This window comes from Rhinatrema bivittatum, chromosome 11, assembly GCF_901001135.1.
Source record: "Rhinatrema bivittatum chromosome 11, aRhiBiv1.1, whole genome shotgun sequence".
Taxonomy (NCBI): domain Eukaryota; kingdom Metazoa; phylum Chordata; class Amphibia; order Gymnophiona; family Rhinatrematidae; genus Rhinatrema; species Rhinatrema bivittatum.
This window is the reverse complement of record NC_042625.1, coordinates 87,224,819-87,243,520: the sequence shown is the minus strand read 5'-3', so window position 1 is coordinate 87,243,520 and position 18,702 is coordinate 87,224,819. Positions and strand designations below refer to the sequence as shown.

The window sequence follows — 18,702 nt, the reverse complement described above, 5'->3', positions numbered from 1 at the left end:
TGGCCCTAGTAGGAATGTTGTTAGAATAAGGATATTCAGAAAAATCAGGGCTAGAGATAGGAGCAAAGACATCTCGATTGCCTCCATCCTGATTGGATAACTTCTTTCTATCTGGCATATACGGTAATTCAATTCTCTGAAGAGAAATCTAACACTTCAGGAGAGTATTTAAGTTCCAAACCGGATAGTGTGATTTTGGAAAGCTCAACCATCTGAGATTAAGTCTCAAATTCTCAAAAGATTCCACCTGATGGTTCGCTGAGCACTCAGGCTATCTTTTATTCCTGAGGTGTTAGCAGATTGCAATTAGTAATCTTAATTGAATGTGCAGCCACCTGAGATTGTTTGCCCTATCCTTGGATCTAACTGATCTTATGGAAATTCCAGATGAGAGAGTAATAGAGTTCAACAAAGGTTTTTCAGGCCTTACCACCGTCCGTATGTCCCTTAATGAGACTTCAATGGGTTCAGATGTATTATCACATCCATCTCCGGCTCCGAGAGCCTAGGGAGGCTGAACTGAATCAGGAATGGGCAGATAAGTGGGAGCCACAGAAGAGACAGCTTGTGCCCCTTGACATTCCTCTCCAGAACTTGGGGAGGGTTACTGGGGCCAGATGGAATCTGTGTAAAATAAGCATGAGTCGTATTGAATTAAAACTTCATAGCCTGAAGTAACAGAGGGCATAGGTGGTGGAGAGGGTCTTTCCATCGTTATTCAGTTCCCTGCAGTGGTGATTGAGGACGGAGGACATGGGAATCCGGTGGTGGTCTTAATGGTGTAAGACACTAGGAGGGATGACATGATATTCCCTCTTCTCTTTTTGCCCATAACAAAAGGAAGAAAAAAATACAAATGTCAGGAGCGTGCCGCGGGGCAGAAGAATCTAAAGGCCCGGGACCTCAATGTCAGTGCCGAGCTGCCTCTCGCACTGCCTTAAGACGATTTCCTGGGAGAGTGCAGCAGCGCTGTGGGACCAAGCCAAGCGATCGATCTCCCCAAGGTCTGCAGTCAGCCTGCAAGCCTCTGGACCTCCACACCTCAGCTGGTATTGGGTGACTCAACTCCTCAGGGAAAATTATCTGTTTTCAAAATGCTGCCTTCCCCCAGTAGTTCCTTCCTTCTTTTATTATAGCTGACTCAGAACCAGTTGGGATTCTGATGCCGTGAGGCTTCATTTACAGTTCCCTGGGTTCGTTCCTCTATTTCATACTCAACCCGCCTGCTGTTGGTAATGTTGTAGTGTCGGGCTGGGAGTCCTGCACCGGAGGCTCTTTCTGGAACCCTACATCATGGGCTCTAAATCTGGCCACCAGGTGGCAACCTCCATGTTTTCCAACCCCCTTGGGCTATGAATGTTGCCTCCATAGCATCCCTAGACGACCTAGGGTGCAGAAGGCCTGATCTGAGGGACCCTTCTGTACGTCAGCACTGCCAATGAGCCATCTGGCACGCCCAACTTCTCTTTTTGTATCTAAGTTATGGGATAGCGCATACAACTTCCATGAAAAGAAATGAGTATTTTACACCAAGTGAAGTTCATTTTCACACCAAAAGAAGACACAACTTAAATGTTTGAAGAAAAATGAAAAACAGTATTTGTTCTTGGGTTGTACTTGCGCATTCTTGGAATTTAAGTGAATACATATTTGGTTAACTGGGTTTTTTTTGGTGATTTTGTACCAAAAGGCTTAATCCTGCACTGGCAGTTGTCAGACCCGGCGCAATCGGGTATGTGTACCGTGCACTTGCACGAGGCGGCGGGCCAGCGGCAGTAGGAGAGGCCACGGGCAGCAGAAGGAGAGAGGCTGCCAGTGGCTGAAGGAACTGCCAGTGGAGCTCAACCTGCTGGCGGCTGAAGGAGAGGCCCATGTCTTTGTGTGCGCCATGCACCCGCACATAACGTCTGCTTCCCCCCAACAAGCAGTAAGGCCTTTGGGCCATGGCGGAGCTTGTCCTACCTCGGCCTGATGATAGGAGGCCATGTATGATATATGTATATGTGTGTTTGTGAATGTTTTGTGTGCCTGTGAAAGCCATGTCACACCCAGGCTCTTACTGGCACACACATACATAATGTATCTGTGAGGGAGAAGGAGCCTGTGCATGTGAGACTGAGAATGAATGTTTGTTTTTTATTGTGCGTGTGTGAGGGAAGATAAAATCTATACGGCCCTACCTCCCCCAATCTACGATGATTTCAAGGTGATTGGAAGTCAAAAGATCCCAGGTATGGAGAACATACTAGTTTTACTAGTCTTACTAGTTTTAAATATCGGATGTAAATTGATATTTCTGCTCTTCTGAAATATTTCATTTTTGGGGGGGGGGGGGGATAGGACATTTTTTTAATTGGATTTTTTGAAATTTTATTGGTGTCTTGGAAATTTTTGATGATTAACTGGTTTGAACTATTTTTAGGGCTATGATTTTACTATTGATTGTTTTATATTTCTTGATTTTGTTTAATGTTTTTATGAAGAATGGTAACGTTTGTTTTCCATTGTTGCTCTGCATACAGAGGCTGGCATGTTGTGGGTTACAGTTCAGTTCTCAGCACGTTTCTGTTTATACTTTCTGATCTCTTCATTCTGTGTTTAGTGAGGGCCTCTGTGTTCTGCATGTGTGAGGGGTGGGGGCATGTCAGCTTTTTAAAAACTAGATTGCAGGAGGGAGCTGGGCTTTATTTGATGGGCCGGGACAGAGACTGAATGAATCTGGGTGGGGGGGGGGGGCAGCATAGTAATGGTTTGCACAGGCAGTTTTCCTAACTTTGACTCCCAAGGGTTCAGGTGGAAGGCTGCTAACCCTCCTCTTCTAGCACCCCTTTCCCACGTATTTGGATAAGTTCAGCCTTATCCAAAAAGGTCAAGAAGGGACTGCTGCCAGTCCATGAGTCTTGGGGTGGGTGAAGGAGGAGCTGAAGATCTCATGTATGAAAACTCACCTTAAACCTGTCTGTCTTGGTCCCTATCTTGGGAGGTGGGGGCTCTCTTGCTGCATCCTGCCCAGAGTCTTGAGAGGGTGCGAAGCGTCCACATCCCGGAGACTCCATGCATGCTCTTGGGGTTGTGCAAGGCTGGAGTGGCGTCGTACACACTGCAGCCGAGTAAGGTGGTGGCTCCTGATTCAGCCCCTCTGGAAGCCATGGGCGTCGGGGGGGGAGAGAAGGATCGTCCTTACATAAACCCCCTTGTTTGTTGTAAACTGGCATGATGTGATACTCATCACGAATACCGGTATAGAAAAAACTCAAATCAGAATCTGATCCCAGTGATCCGTTCCGAGTACCATAGATGGTGAGATGTGTGAGCATGCAATTGCTTTACTCCATTCAGTTCTTCGCCCTTTGCATCTTTTCTGCCCTGTTGAGAAATGCCTTTTCCTCTGGCCTTTTTTTCTTGTTCGGCTTTTTTTTTTTTTAATGCAATTCCAAATTCTGGCAGACTTGTTTGGTCTGTACCTCCCGGCAGTGCAGCTCTGATATGGGACTGCGCAGAACCTGTAACTGCTTCAATCTGAGGCAGGAGCTTTGCAACCAAGATTTTATTTTAATTTAGGAACTATTACCATATCAATCATGTAATTCACTTTTTAGTTGTGCAGTAAATTCCACATATCAGTGCCATGGGTATCGAAGTCCCTTGAGAAGGGTCATAGACATGCAAATGACGACAGATGAAAGAGGAGGAAACTTCAGGCTCCTCAGTCTGTTCTCCTTGACTGCTGCATACCATAGGCCCTAGCTCCTCCCCACCACTAAGGGTCCTCTGTGCCAGGCTTTCTTAAAATCAGTCTGGCACTTTGCCCTCAATCTCCATAGGGAAGCATCCATTCATATAAACTCTATAGTGCAGGTAAAACAGATATTGGATTTTCTTTTTTTATTAAATAAAGCATTGACTCCTAGTTAGCCTTGGCACAACCCCAACATTTCCTAAGTTAATGCCACATGACCTGATTGTCTGCAGGCTGCTGTTCCATGCTCGGACATTGTACGGTATCCAGAGACTCCATACATAGCTGCCTGCCTCCAATCACGTTGCCTCTTTTTTTCTAACTTTGGCTTCCTGGAGTGTGACTGTGCTTTTAGTGAAATCCGTGGGCTTTGTTACACCATAAACCTGTGTCTGATGCAATCCCGCAGCCGATCTGTGCAACCTGCAGGGGGGACTGGTGCTCACAGCTCCTGAGCAGGAAGTGTCCTTTTTCTCTTGCTGACCTCTTTTGGGGGTTTCCAGGAGGCAGAGAGAGCTCTGAGGGGATGTAACAGGGCAGACAATAGACTGTTTTGCTGCCACCCTACCCAGTCTTGAGTTCTGCTCCCATTGCCTGAATCCCACCCCCCAGATTAATGGGCAATAATATCTTGCTAGGGATAGGAAAGTTTGTGAACATTGCTTTGTCCTGGAAGGCCTTGACCTTCCTCTGGACTGGTAGCAGCATCTCCTTTTGATGAGCATTCAGGTAAGTATACAGCCGTGTTCAAAATAAATAAATAAAAAAAAATATACTCCTTTTTGGATTCTTCTCAAGATACGAGAACTTTTGTAGGTTGCACCGCCTTTTATCAGACCAAGCAGTAGTAGTAATGGGGTGGGAAACAGCTAGTTAGTTTGAGAAATGTATATTCCGCACGTTCCATAACATTTACATCCGATTACAACTAAAGTAGACCTAAATAGTTGAAAATAATCAAACACAAAATAATGGTCATTAAAATATACTTAAGCATGACATAAAAATAAAATCAGCACAACAATAAAATAGACGAGGTTGCTTCATGAAGAAAATTAGTAAGCTAATTTAACGTTTGACACTGTGCCGTAGAAACGTGTTAAGTAGGACATTTTTACTAATTATGGCATCTGTATATCCTGTTCGCACATGTTATAAAATAGCCCAGGCGTGCAGCTACCTGGCACACACATCTTTTGCCCCCCTCCCGAAGTGAGAGATTCGCGCATCAGTACTCGTGTATGCATGTGGTCAGCTTATAAAATTGGGTGGACACGCACGCGTGCTAGATGGGCGCCCATCTTCTGACTTTTTGGCACACGGCCGGCTTTCAAAATTTACCTTTGTTTTTATTTGGCTGTATATGCTTTATGATGTCATTTTTTCACAAAGCAACCTTTTTATGTGCTTAGTAAACTTGAGAGCCAGCAAAGCATTTAGAAGCCAGGGAAAATATTTTTCCATAACTTAAAAAAAAAAAAAAAAATCTTTCCTCTGTCCCCCGCCCCCAGCCTCCTGTCCTGAGTGGTAGGGGATCAGTGCCGGGCTGTAACGGCTCCTCCCAGGATGGTGCCAGGTTCCTGGGATTTTTGCAGTGCTTCTGAAAGCTAAAGATGAGACCTGATTGATCTTGAAAGCTACTATATAAACCTTCTATTGGACAATATAAAATAAAAATTAGAACCTAAATAGATCCTTATTCTATTCACTTCCTTTTGGAGAAGAACGTGTATTACGTAAAATAAGCTTGACCTGTTCACCTTGCCTCTGAAAGTGTACAAAACTGTGTGAATGCCTGTCTGCATATCTGACTAATAAGCTGGATAGTCTTATGCAGTGTGTCAAATTGTAATTTAAAGAAACACAAAACTGGCAGAAGTGTTACTAGGGTGCTTTTCTCTGGCTGGAGGGGCTAGGACAGCTGTCTGAGCAGGGAGGGCTTTGGTGGGCTTCGTTCTAACTTAATCTCCAGTCGGTGGAATTTGAACCTGGTGCCTGAGGGCAGCTGTGTCCTCTGCCAAACCTGTCCTGTCATTAGATGAGTGAGCCCGTGCGGCTCCCTGCATCCGGCCCGTGGTAAACATGTTTACCGTGTGCCACCGATGGCTGAAATGTACCGGGTGGTGACTGTTTTTGTTGGGCTTGTATTTGTGGTGATCTTGTTCTGTTAATACATCTAACACTAAGACAATGAAGTGTTTATGCCAACTGCCAGTATAGAAACACAAAATCTACTTGGTGCTACTGTAACAGTACAAGTGGGGAAACATGCTACCAGCATGAGCTTGTAGTCTCAAAAAACCCCCCAAAAACCCTCCTACAGTTTGCACACTTGTATACACACTTTTGCAAGCTCACACTATTAAATCTTCTTCCATATGGCAGAATAAATGCAACTGAAATACCTAAACTAAAACCGCACCATTTTATCGAATTAAGTAGCTTGGGGAAATGCATTGGAACCAGTCTGCTAGTACCTTTCACAGAGGGGAGAAGCTTGAATCTCACAGGTTATTTAGTGTAAAATGTGGTGATGGCATAAGCAACACCTGTACTTTCTTGGACTCCATCTTTAAAGATTCGTTTATGATGCACTTTTCTCTGGTTTAGGAGCAGGGAGCTCTCTAAAGGAATAAATATATCTTGGTGTTATCATCTGGCCCAGCCCAAAAGAGCTGATCTGTAAATACAGTATATGTCTTACACTCCCTACCCTCTGTGAAAGGCCAGGCAATGTGGATTAAATGGAATCGCAGAACTTCCTTAGTGGTTGGCCCTCCTTTCCGGCATTCTGGCTGTAATCATCTTGAGTTTGCTTGGCCTAGTGTCGAGCATTCTGAATTTGCAAAATTAGAAATCAAAATTGTGGGTTTCAGGCTGCAACCCTCATACGGAGAGAATTTTCCCAGCACTTGTGCCATGTCCAGGTTGATCCGGTTCCCTGTGTGTAATGGGATAAGGATCAAATATGGCTTTGTTTCTGTAGTGCCCACCCTGTGCTAAGGGGCCAAACATTGGTAGAGCAGACGTAAATGCCATGAATCCTTCGGTGCTGAAAGATGCTTAGAAATGACCTCTATATGGCCCTGCCTTATCCAGGACAAAATCTGTATTTGGTTATTCAACTTGGTGGTGGTTTTTATTTTTGTATTTATTCCTTTTTTTATTGATGCCCATAAACCATGGTCTGGCATACCCCCAGTGCTTCTGCATGCTGACATTTGACCTTGTCTTGCTGAAACCCAACATAAATAATGCCAAAGGAAAGTAAAGGCCAGCCAGAGCTTGACTTGGCCTACGCCCCACCTGCAGATCTGGCACGAGAGAGAGCTGACCTGGAACAGGCAGCATCCTTTTACTCCCAGGATTGGGCAGTCCCCACTCCCTTGGCACAGAGGTGTGTGCTTGGAAGAGTTTGCTCCTTCATGGATGGTGGTGGTACTTTTCACTTTACCTGGAGCATACTGACCTAGCCTATCTTGGATACGGTCTATAGGTTCAGGTTAACTTTTCCTAATAGTTCAGAGCTTGCAGCAACCCTCTGCATGGAAGGGAACTCATGCATGCATGTTAAGCTTAGAACAGATTTATAGGAGTTTGTTATAAGCATCTGGATGTTGGGGCCCTCCTAACTGGACACACATTTTTAAAGCAAGAACATCTGGTCACTTCCACTGCTGGTTACAAGAAAGGTGGTTGGTGATCACTTGTATCCGATGCTGCCATCTCTTGCCTGCACAGATGAGAAGTCATCACAGCTCCTGCCAGGCACGTGAAGGTGCCCAGTAACTGGAAAGCAGGATTTTGAAGTCCATTATTTGGAAACTTGCTAAATTTTAATCCACTGTCCAGGTCCTGGGACTGCCTAGCTCATATTGCTCAGCAGAGCAAGTCTAGGAATGTCTTCATGGTTCGGGATTTCGTGGCCTGTTGGATATGGGTCTACCTGCTTGTGTGCTTTTACAGTAATGGAAATTGTGCTGGCTTGCTTTGTTTATATTTGTATCTTATGAATGTTTCTTTGGGAGCTGCTTAGGACCTTGGACAATGAGACCTACACACTTTTTAAATAAACCCTTTGAGTACGGTACACGATGGGTATTGAGGCAGAGGAATGGTTTTCCAGTGAAACTTGGTGTTCTGGAAGAATTGTGGCGGCCAGACTGGCTCCCTCGGGTGCCCTAGAACGATGCAGTGCACGTGGGTGACTGCTCCAGTATTTGGGGGGGTTTTTTTGTAAGACCTGCTCATGTTTTTCACAGGGGAAGGCTCTGGATCCTTGCTGCGCTCCTGTCTGGATTCCCCATGCCTTTTTTTGGGTGCTGCACCCACGCTCGGGGCAGTGTGAGGAAGCTGCTGACACATCTGCCTGGAATGCTTTCAGGTTCCTCCGCCCTCTCTTCATTGCTGTCTCCTAGTTGATGCAACAAAGACAGGGACTTGCTATAAAGGAAGACCAGAACTATTTTTTTATTTTTAAGGTGGAGACCTTGCCTAGTCAGCAGGCTGAGGCACAAAGATAGCACCAGCGTTGAGTTAATCATCTCCGAGGTACTTCCTACTCCCGCTGTTCTCTCTGTAAGAAGAGCAGTGTTGAACATGCCCAGTCTCCTCCGGGGAAACGGCCTGGCTTTGGAAGTCAAAGCAGGCGACGAGACGAACACGTGAATGTTAATGGCTGCTTTCTCCTGATATTTACTTGTTCTTCCGTTAACAGGAGAGAAGAGTGAAGGTTCCTCGGCAGCTGGGACGGGGCCCAAGCGCCTTTATTCCTGTTGAGGTAAGACATATGGAGGCGTGGTGGTGGATGTTAAGTAAACGAGTGTCTGTCCTGTTTTGTTCTTGCTGGTGAAATGAACATGAAATGTTTTCTATCTCCTATGAAACTGCATTTACAGCATGGGGGGGGGGGGGGGATACTTAGATTGTAAGCTCTACTGAGAAGGGACTGCTGATTACTACGTCAGGTAGTGCTACAGAAGTGTTTAGTAGACTGTATACAACAGGAGTGTTCAGGGCAGTTGATAGGTGGCATCACCCAGTGGCAGAAAACCCTTGGAAATCAGAACTGCGCATATGTTTGAATTATTTTCTCAAGATTAATATCCCTTTTGTAGTAATGACTTGACCCTTGATAGTCAGTTCTATGACTAATTACTTGCCTCCAGCCTAGGGCATTTTAATGAGCTGATAGAAACTGTTACCCCAATGATCCTTGCTTAAGTGATAGGGAGAGGAATTTTTCTTATTAATAAAAGCACATTACACACTTTTTAAAATATATATAATGCTATAAGCTATCCTCCAGAACAGGAGTTCTCAACCCAGGCCTCTGGGCACACTAACCAGTCAGGTTTTCAGAATATCCACAATGAATATGCATATGAGAGATTTGCAAGCACTGCCTGCATTGTCTGTAATTCTATTTTATGCATATTCATTATGGGTATCCTGAAAACCTGCCTGGCCTGGAGTGTCCCAAAGACTGGGTTGTGAACCCCTGCTGTAGAAAGAGAATTTTGCTTTTGGGATGTTCAGAAGCTTTCACATTAACTTTATTTTTTTCTCTTTATATATAAATTTTGATGTTAGAACGTAAATGGCCAGGGTCTGCAGTATATTTAGTGATCTGATAATGGTGGAGGGATGTGAGCTGCATTCTGTGTCCTAGGATAGGTCCTGGAGAGAGAGCACACACTGAGCTGGTAATCCTATGGTCTTCCTTGGTATAGATTATGAACATGTATGCAAATTGCTGGCTAGGACCCTGCAGACCCAGATTTCTCTATGAAATGTGGATCAAGGAGCTGGTCCCTTCAGGCACCTAGAGGATGGCTTCTTTCTCTCCTCAGCCAGAAGGAGACAGGGGGCACAGCTTGGGGTGCCTACAGTGAGGGGTAAACCTTCCTGGCATTGAATGAGATTGTTATCCGGGCTTAAGGACGCAGCCATCTGCAAGTCTGTCACCCCAACACTGATTATGCAGGAATCTGATGCACGTCTTGGTAGGGTGCACATGTACTCTTGAGAGTCTGGCGTAGAGGGTCTCTGGGGGGGGCCTTCCTCAGCCAGGAAGGTAGTCTTGTTTTTATGGATTACAATGGAGGGGGATGTGTGGGTGAAAGAACAACCTTGGGTTAATTGCAAGCTTGGCTTATGGTTGCACTGCCCTGTGTAGCTCAGCCAGCCACCTGCTGATAATGGGCAAGCCTGACTCATACACCACATCCTTGCTTTCCGGCTTGGCATGAGGGGCTCTCTTTAGGAATCCTGGCCTCCTGCAATCTTGGCTGTTGAAAGGGGATTGAAATGTGTGGTGGGTGGCAGGGAGAGGAGGTAAATTAGAACAGTGATGCTTAAGGAAGGAGGGGTGGAGGATCTTCTATAGGTGAGCTTTCAAAATCTGATTGTTCTTGAGCAGATAGGCCTCTCTCCGTGCCATAGCACGATTGTGGCCAGGAATGTCTGCTCATGGGGTGCTTCCTGGCAGGAGGTAGAGATTTGTTTTTCTGACCAAGCATTTAGAAGGATGCAGCTTGAATATGAAGGAGATACTCGCTTCAGAGGCATCCACAAGAGAATCTGTTCAAATTCTTGTGAAAATTGTTTACTTTGTCTTGGAAGTCCAGGTGTTTATTTCTCATTTCTTATATACCACACATCAGATTCCACATCTGGCCAGAGCGGCTTACGATTAATGCACCACAAAATACATTAAAAACTCCCAAATCTGGCTACACCACTCACAACATAAAATCTGCCTAAGCTATGATGTAAAAATCCAGGCCTCTACCTGGGATTTTTACTGAAGCTGAGAGAGTTCTGTTCTGCCTTCACCTGCAAAGGTGCCAAGTTCCCCAACTCCGGCCCGAGAGCCGAGAGCATCCTTTCCCTGTTAGATGGAACCAATAGATAAGATTGTGGCATGGGTAGGTGATTGCAGGGTTGTGGTTTTTAATAGCAGTAGGAACGCACGGTTCATGGGTGGATGATGGTTACAGGCTAGTGAGATGGAATCCTCTGAGGTTTTGTGGGAAACAAGTACGGCTTGCTTGGAACCCAGCTCTGAGGCCAGTGTGGCTTCCAGTGTTTGGCCTTTTGGGGGGATGTCGATAGAATATGCTGCTACGCTGCTCTGCCCTTGAAAATGAGAGAAGCTGGTAAGAATGGGGCCTGTTGCAAGAGTAAGCATTGTTCAGGGTGCTGAAGGTGCCTGGTCAAGCTCTTATCCTGATAAGAGCGGTGTTGCACATTCCTTGATAGCACCGTGAAACGTCCAAGGTGTGGGGCAAGGTACAGGCAATCTAATGCATTATTGACTAATCAGCAAGAACAATGAAAATCTTGCTGCAGTCTAACATTGATTGTTAAATTGCTCTTGGGACCTCATTAATGCAATGAGGATCTTGTGCAATTCCTCTCTCCCCCCCCCCCCCCCCCGCCCATTCAATGTTCATGCTTGTATTGGGGGGATATACGTTTGTTTCCCTGATTTGGGGGGACGCGTGTACCTCGCCAATGTTCTAGTGCACGTGGGAAAAGCCAGCGCAAGGCCCAGCTCCTCCCCTGCTTGCTCTCCCATCCGGGCCTGCACATTAGTGCCAGGAGCCAAATCTTAGGCCTGCAGGTGACCCTCCCAGCCCTGTGCAGTGTGTAGAGCGCCTGTGACCTCCTGTTGGTCGTTTTTTCAGATTTTGCAGGAGGGAGCAGAGAGCTCTGATCGGCAGATTTTCATCGAGGCGTTTGTGGCCACGGGACGTGTGGACAATATCACTATGGTGATGGGGCTGCACCCGGAGTACCTCAGCACGTTCTGGAAGACTCAGTACCACCTGCTGCAGATGGATGGCCCCCTACCATTCCCAGAGCGCCACTATGTGGCCATCATGGTAAGTATTTTACGGAAGGGGTGGATAAACCTCTCCTAGCACCATGGCCACCGAGGACTAAACATTGCATACATGGGCCAGTCTCAGAGTGGTGCACACCATCTGCCAGCTTTCCTTCTCCGCTTCCCCCACCTCCTACCCACAAGTTTTGTATGAATGGTTACCTGAGTAGCAAGGCCAGTGTGTTAAAAATACTGTCTAGAGCAGTAATTCCCAAAGCTGTCCAGGGAGACCACCTGCCAGTGGCATAGATGGTCACAATGAATAAGTACAAGAGAAATTGGTTGAGATGAGCGGGACTTTCCCCCTTTCTCTCCCTGCACTATTATGTTCACATGTTTTCAGCATTGCTTTCGAGGGGAGGCACTTTCATCAGCTGAGGCAAGAGTGATTTCCCAGTGAGAATGAAACACAGACTGCAACCACTGAACCCTGCACTCCACCCCTCTCCCTCATCCCATTTCTCTGTATTCAGGGATTTTGTTGATTCGCGGTCTGACTGCTCCCCTTGTGCTCTTGCCAGGCGGCAGCCAGACACCAGTGCTCGTACCTGGTGAGCCTTCACATAGCGGAGTTCCTGCAGGTGGGGGGAAATCCCAGGTGGCTGCATGGCCTCCAGTGTGCGCCGCAGAAACTGAGGAACCTGAATGAGATCAACAAGATCTTGGCCCATCAGCCGTGGCTGATCACCAAAGAGCATATCGAGGTGAGGAAGGAGGGGGTTTAGCTGTGTCCGTTCTTACTCTGATAACCTAGGCAAGTCCCTTCTGTACAGGGCTGTGTATTATAAATACAGCAGGCAGTAAGCAGTGGAAGGGATTCTTGGACCCAGGTAACTGGGTTTAAACTTTTTTCCTTGTGTTTTGTTTTTAAACCAGAATAACTGATGCCTGGTATTGGCAAATCTGGAATCCACTATTTGGAATTGCGTTTTTAATTTTACATGCCTGGCAGTTTTCTTCTCCTTTTGGGCTTTCAGGGCTGGGATCTGGTCCCCTGACACTTAATTTGCAGCTACCCCGGGATTCATTTTTCCCCTCTGTCTATTTTTATATCCCCTTGCCAAGACATTGCAGCAGTTGGCCTGTCAGGCCAGGACCCATGTACCAGGGCTCTTTGCAGAACTCTGCAATTGTGAACATTAAATCTGGCCAAATCATGCAATGACGGGTCGCCCCTTCCCAGGGGCTGTGAGTGCTGTCTGTCAGACCAACCTGAAGAGCAGAGCCCTGGCCCACAAATCGGATCCAGCTCCTCTGCGTGGTGTTGTATAGCACTAACATGGAGCTACTAGACTGGCCCTAGAATGCGTTTTAATTGCACGGCTAGATTTTACAGTGTCAATCACAGGGTATAAAGGGTCAACTTAGTGTCTGCTGTGCCATAAAATCCCCAGGCTGCCACCACGACCACACTTCCTGCTGTAGGATGCTGCTTTCTTTGCACCTCTGCAGGTGGCAGTGGGGAAAGCCATGGCTCATGGTGGCAGCCGGTGCTGATGGGGAGTCCCTGTGCTCATCTCTTGCCAGGCATTGCTGAAAACGGGGGAGAACAGCTGGTCGCTGGCGGAACTGATCCACGCGCTGGTGCTTCTCACGCATTACCATTCACTGGCATCCTTCGTCTTTGGCTGCAGCATCAACCCAGAGATCGACCAGGAAGGGGGGCACGCCTTCCGCCCGCCGTCGCCCCGCAGCTGCGACAACAGCCCCGCCTCCGAGGACAGCATGAGCAGCAGCGGCAGCGTAAGTGCTGGCTGGGGTAGGAGGCGGGATCCAGGCTCTGTCCCGAACTTGGTTTAGCTACTATGAAGCTGGAAATTGCCCCACAATTTACACGAATCCTATACTTTTTAAATGGAAATCTTCTAAATTTGGCTTTGCAAGGAAACCAGTCTTTTTTTAAATTTAAAAGATGTAAAATTGTATTTATCTGGAAAAAATGTGAATACAGTCCTTTCCTCTAATCGCTTCCCTAATCTTGGTAAGGTTAAGTGGCACGCTCTTACTTGCAGTGTCAGACTGGCATACCTTTGCTGACCGTGTCTCTGTGGTGCCCAGGGTCTGGACGCCGTGCAGGAGGTGGAGCTGCTCATGCAGCGGATGAAGCTGTTGCAAGAGTGCCGGTTGGAGGAGGAGGCCAGCCAAGAGGAGATGGAGACACGCTTTGAGAAGGAGAAGAGAGAGAGTTTACTGGTGGCCCCCTCAGGTGAGTGCGGGGGTGGGGGGGTAGAATGGTCACTGGAGAGACCTTGTGGAGCTTTATGTAATGCTGGGTTGGTCAGTACTCATGGATTAACTTGGAGGTGGTGAGGCCCTTTAGGCATGGTGGGGGAGGGGGTGAGGCTTGTTTATAACGAAACCCCAGTCCAGTTCTCACCTAATGTATACATGAAGAGACAGGGTGGCCTCTTCTAGCCAGGATCCATTGCTAGATGAGGCTTGGGTTCAAAAATAGGTGATGTCCTCGCCAGGGTTACATGTCCAGCGGAAGTGGGGGCAGACTTTGCAATCTTGCTTTGGTTTGTGACGAGCCTGGTTAAGTGCTATATCAGTACCAAAATATATATATTAAAAACAAAAAAAAGAGCCTGTGTTCTGGAAAGGTCTGCACTAGGGTGACTTGAAAGATCTCCTCTCCCTCCAGCATGCATTACTGCTGGGACAGATATCAGAAAAGCTTGTTTTTGGGTATTCACCTCCTTGTTCTGTCTGATAGATATCACGGAGCACACACTCCTGCCAAACATCATGTGTTTTGTGGAAGATCCGGAGTTTGGGTACAAGGATTTCACCCGACGAGGAGAGCAGACCCCACCCACCTTCCGAGCCCAGGTATCTGGCACCGGACATGTTAGAGCGATCTCTCGTGCCGGTTCTAATACAAGAACAGGAAAGCTAAGCACATCTGCCATGAATTCAGTGCAGGGGAGGGGGTGCCTTTGCATTCAGTAATGTATGTGCACACAATATTCTAGTTGGCAGAACACTGCCTGTGGAGTCTAACGTTTCCAATTAGTGACTTGCACAAAAACTGGGGATTGCTCATTCAAGATGAAGACTGCAGTGGGATTGGGTCGCAGTTTAGTTTGCCTCGCTTGCAGGTGCAAACTTGGAAGTGCCTCCGTTGAATACATTTTTTTTTTCCTCTTTTCCTTGAAGGATTACACTTGGGAGGATCATGGCTACTCCTTGATAAACCGCCTGTATCCAGATGTGGGCCAGCTGCTGGACGAGAAGTTCCAAGTGGTATACAACTTGACGTACCACACCATGGCCATGCACAGTGGGGTGGACACCTCCATGCTGCGCCGAGCCATCTGGAACTACATCCACTGTGTGTTTGGCATCAGGTGTGTCACGTGCAGGCCGGAATTTGTGGCTTTTTTTTTCTTTAATTTGTATTCTACCATTTTTATTAAATACTCTTGTGCTGCGGTGAGCCGTTGGGATCATCGGAGGTAGGGGAGGGGGAAGCTGGCAAGCATCCACTTCCTATCCTTGCATTTTTATCTAGCATGGAAGTGACAAGCTGTGGGTCCTTCAGTGCTACTCCCAGTCCTGTTTTTCAGGATCTCCGTTCCGAATAGGACTGTTGCATAGTCTTATTCATGGCTCTTGGCATTTTGATTTATCCTGAAAATCAGATGTTTGTGGCCTGCGTGTGGGAGTCCCTGGTCTCCCTGTGGATCCAGCATCTTGGTGATATAAGAGCATGGGAGTAATTCAGAAGAAACCTTGTGCTTAAAGAGGTCTTCCCCCTTCTTGCAGGTATGACGACTATGATTACGGTGAGGTGAACCAACTTCTGGAGCGCAGCCTGAAAATCTACATAAAAGCGGTAGCCTGCTACCCTGAGAAGACTACCAAGAGAATGTACACGGGCTTCTGGCGACAGTTCAGGCACTCCGAGAAGGTGCGTAAGTTACTGCGTAGCCTGTACCTCTCACTCGTCACCCGTGTGGAGCTTTGCCCTTCCCCCAGTTTGGTGCAGACTTATTCCCCGAAGTCTTTGTGCATGCACATGTTCTCCAGTCCCATGGGTTCCCTCCCTAGTCTCACGGCTTCTAGGGGAGGGAGCGGTGAGGGCCAGCGGGGACGGGTGGAGGTTCTGCAGTGGGGAAATGTTCCGGTTACATGACTTTGACTGCTGCTTTCAACTCTGGTACCCAGGTGCATGTGAATCTGCTGCTGCTGGAGGCCCGAATGCAGGCAGCCCTGCTCTACGCATTACGAGCCATCACCCGTTACATGACCTGAGGAGCAGCCAGGCGCTCATGGGAGACGGGGAGGAAAAAAAGATGCTTTTTCTGAGCCTGCATCTCCGAATGAACACGTCCTTTTCTCAGTTGCCATGCTGTAACCTCTCGGCATTCTTGACATATCGGACAGCAATGGAGAGAAGCCACGCCAAAATCCAGGCCTATCCGATGAAGCCTGTTCACTGTGTACCAGTATTCCCAGTTGGTTCTTTCTGGTCAGGCAGGGCTGGGAGCATCCCTTCCCTGATGTTGGACTCTGCTGCTGGCTGGCTGGCTCGCATATAGATCTATATCTGAGACGGCCGTACATGTCTGGCTGCACCCTGCTGCCTGTAAATGTGGAAGGACCTCCTGGCAGGGAGCAGCCCTCTTGCTGCTTATTCCTATTCTGGATAGTATTGTGTGTAAAACATGGGAAGACTGCAACATCTGGGCCCCACAGCTACCTCCTCCTTCCTCCCATGGCATTTTGGACCAAAGAATGATTCTCCTGCCCTCCCTCTGCCAACTCAGCTTCAGGCGGGGCCCTCCCCACACCAAAGACGAGGGTTCTGGTGAGGAGGCTTTTCCTGCTACAGAACGTGGGGCGTGTCCAGCAATGGGGCAGGGCTATTGGGGGCAATAGGAGCCAAAGTTAGCAAACACAAAGGGAAATACAAATTCTAAGTGTATAAAACGTAGAACTAAGCAATATCCCCCTCTACCCGTGAGGGTGTATGAATCAGAGCCCTCTGGGAGGAGACCAGAGGGCCGCACTGCAAATTGCATTGAGAGCAGATTCTGGTGCCCACTCTTTCATGTTGAAAATTACCTAAGTGGGGACCAGAAGAATGGAACCCCAGATACCCCCACCAGAGGTCCATTCGAGCCTTGGGTCTGCTAGTGCTTCTGATCAGTAGCCATCCTATGCAGGCCAGATGGGTTACCAGTAGCCACCTAGCTCACTGCCTTTCTTGCACAGCCCTGGCTTATCCAGTTAATGTTCTGAAATATCAGGTTGGCAGATGGAAGGTGAGGCTCGACCCGGGTGCCTTTACCATGACCCTCATCCCCCACCTCCACCCAGAGTTGGCACAGGAACCACAGCCCAGGCTTTGTTTTGCACACTCCCATTACTGAAACCACAAGGTCGGGGCTGATTTGCCCAGTGCCAAAGTTACAAGCCGCTTTTTAATGGTGTTGGGTGGGCAGGGATTAGTGTTCTGAGAATGAGCTCTGGAGGAGAGGGGGGATTTTCTGGACTGGGATGGATGGCTGCTTTTTTTTTTTTTGTTTTGTTTACAGGCTCCCATGTTGTCTCTGGTCCAGCCCTATCCCTGCGTACTCCCTAATGAGTGACTCTGGCCTAGGGTTGTCGACCCTTCTGGCAGTTTCAGTTTGTGTGTTCGACTGACTGCCCAGGGTCAGCTGCTTATAGACTTTTCACATTAAAGCATGTTCTCCGTAGGATTTCCAGACTGCTGAGGAGGGAGTGGCAGGGGGAGCTGTCCATCACCAGCATACACAAATGTGCTCTCATTAGCTCAGGTACAGACTGAGGGGCCTATACAAAAAGAGATTCTGCACATTTTCAGAGATTTTACAAGGGCAAAAAGGTTTTTTGGTCAGGTTTTCAGCCAGTGCTGCTCTCCTACACTTTCTCAGGAGGAGGGGAGGAGATGGCTCCTTGTTTACTTGTTCTGTGTCATGTTTTGGATCCCTTGTCTGTTCTTAAAGCAGGGCGCTTCTGGTTTTTGAGAGCGGCACTCTGCAATTGGCCCAGCCAAATGAACTCTGTGTGGTTGCAGACTGCTGCTGCTGAGGGGGAGGGGAGAGGAGGCAGCGGAGATGAATGCTAGGAGAGGACCTGGGATTTGCTGCTGCAGCACTAGGAAGTACGGCGTGGGGCCTTGCTGATCTGATAGAAATCACTTTTAAAAGCTTTTTTTTTTGTTTTTCAGAAGTTTGGAGGGGGAGGGGCTTAAATTTGCAGTTCTGTTCTAAATGCAGTGTAACAAACGTTCTTTCCAGAAATCCCACTTGTATCTGGCCCTGACAAATTCTGTTTTCTCTTTAGTAGAAGCACAAGCTGGTCTCTCAGCTAGGTTAGCTCTAAAGCAGTTGAGATGACCAAATAATCCATGAACTTGATTGGGGAGGGGCCTAATTGCAGGAAGTGACTTCTTTCCCTGGAGGGACACTTTGCGTTTACAAGTTGAAGATGTGAAATCTGCATTCATAAGCTGGTACTGGATGGTCCTGAGTATTCAGACTATTCTAGTACAGAACCTGTCTTGTCGTTGAGCCATTCCCTGAGTAAGTGCTACCGATGTCGAGGCTTGGGGTGCAGCTGTGTCTGTTGCAGCCTGGGTGATGCCACCTTGGCACACAAGCCTCTAACAGGAACCCACTCCATTCCTCAGAAGTACACGAGGACTCTGTTGCTAGACACTTACCTAATTTATTTTAATTTTTTGTGTTTACTCTTCTCCCTACTTCCCCTTTCACTTTCATTTTGTAGCTGTTGGAAAACTGAAGGTTTTGGGAAGGTTTTGTCTGTGTGAATTTGTACTAATTCTGTTCAATGAGAAATAAAGGTTTTGTTTGGACTTTTTCCACATGGTCAAGAGTACTTTTTTGCCTTTGTTTTTCTGTTCCTCCAGAAGGAAACTGATCCTGATCTGTAGATCACTGTGGTGGAGCCCTCTGTTTTCTAGTTTGTTAGCCAGCGAGTTGGCCATCAGTAGCTCTGTCTTTGGGATTGGCGGCTGCTGGAGACAGGATCCTGGGCTTGAGGGAACTTTGGATCATAAACGAGAGTTCTCATGAAGGTT

At 47.4% G+C, this 18,702-nt stretch overlaps 1 protein-coding gene across 2 annotated transcripts in view; it reads left to right on the top strand.

Annotated features, from left to right (window-relative positions):
* Positions 1-18,482, top strand: part of SESN2 (sestrin 2) — a 48,439-nt gene extending 29,957 nt beyond the window's left edge. For both annotated transcript variants that reach the window (XM_029619099.1, XM_029619100.1), the window contains exons 2-10: positions 8,457-8,519; positions 11,431-11,628; positions 12,152-12,334; positions 13,158-13,373; positions 13,689-13,836; positions 14,347-14,462; positions 14,790-14,980; positions 15,399-15,543; positions 15,801-18,482. In XM_029619099.1, coding sequence (XP_029474959.1) covers positions 8,457-8,519; positions 11,431-11,628; positions 12,152-12,334; positions 13,158-13,373; positions 13,689-13,836; positions 14,347-14,462; positions 14,790-14,980; positions 15,399-15,543; positions 15,801-15,887 — 1,347 coding nt within the window. In that variant the 3' untranslated portion in view covers positions 15,888-18,482. The remainder of the gene's footprint in view (positions 1-8,456; positions 8,520-11,430; positions 11,629-12,151; positions 12,335-13,157; positions 13,374-13,688; positions 13,837-14,346; positions 14,463-14,789; positions 14,981-15,398; positions 15,544-15,800) is intronic.
* The last annotated feature ends 220 nt before the right edge of the window (positions 18,483-18,702 follow it).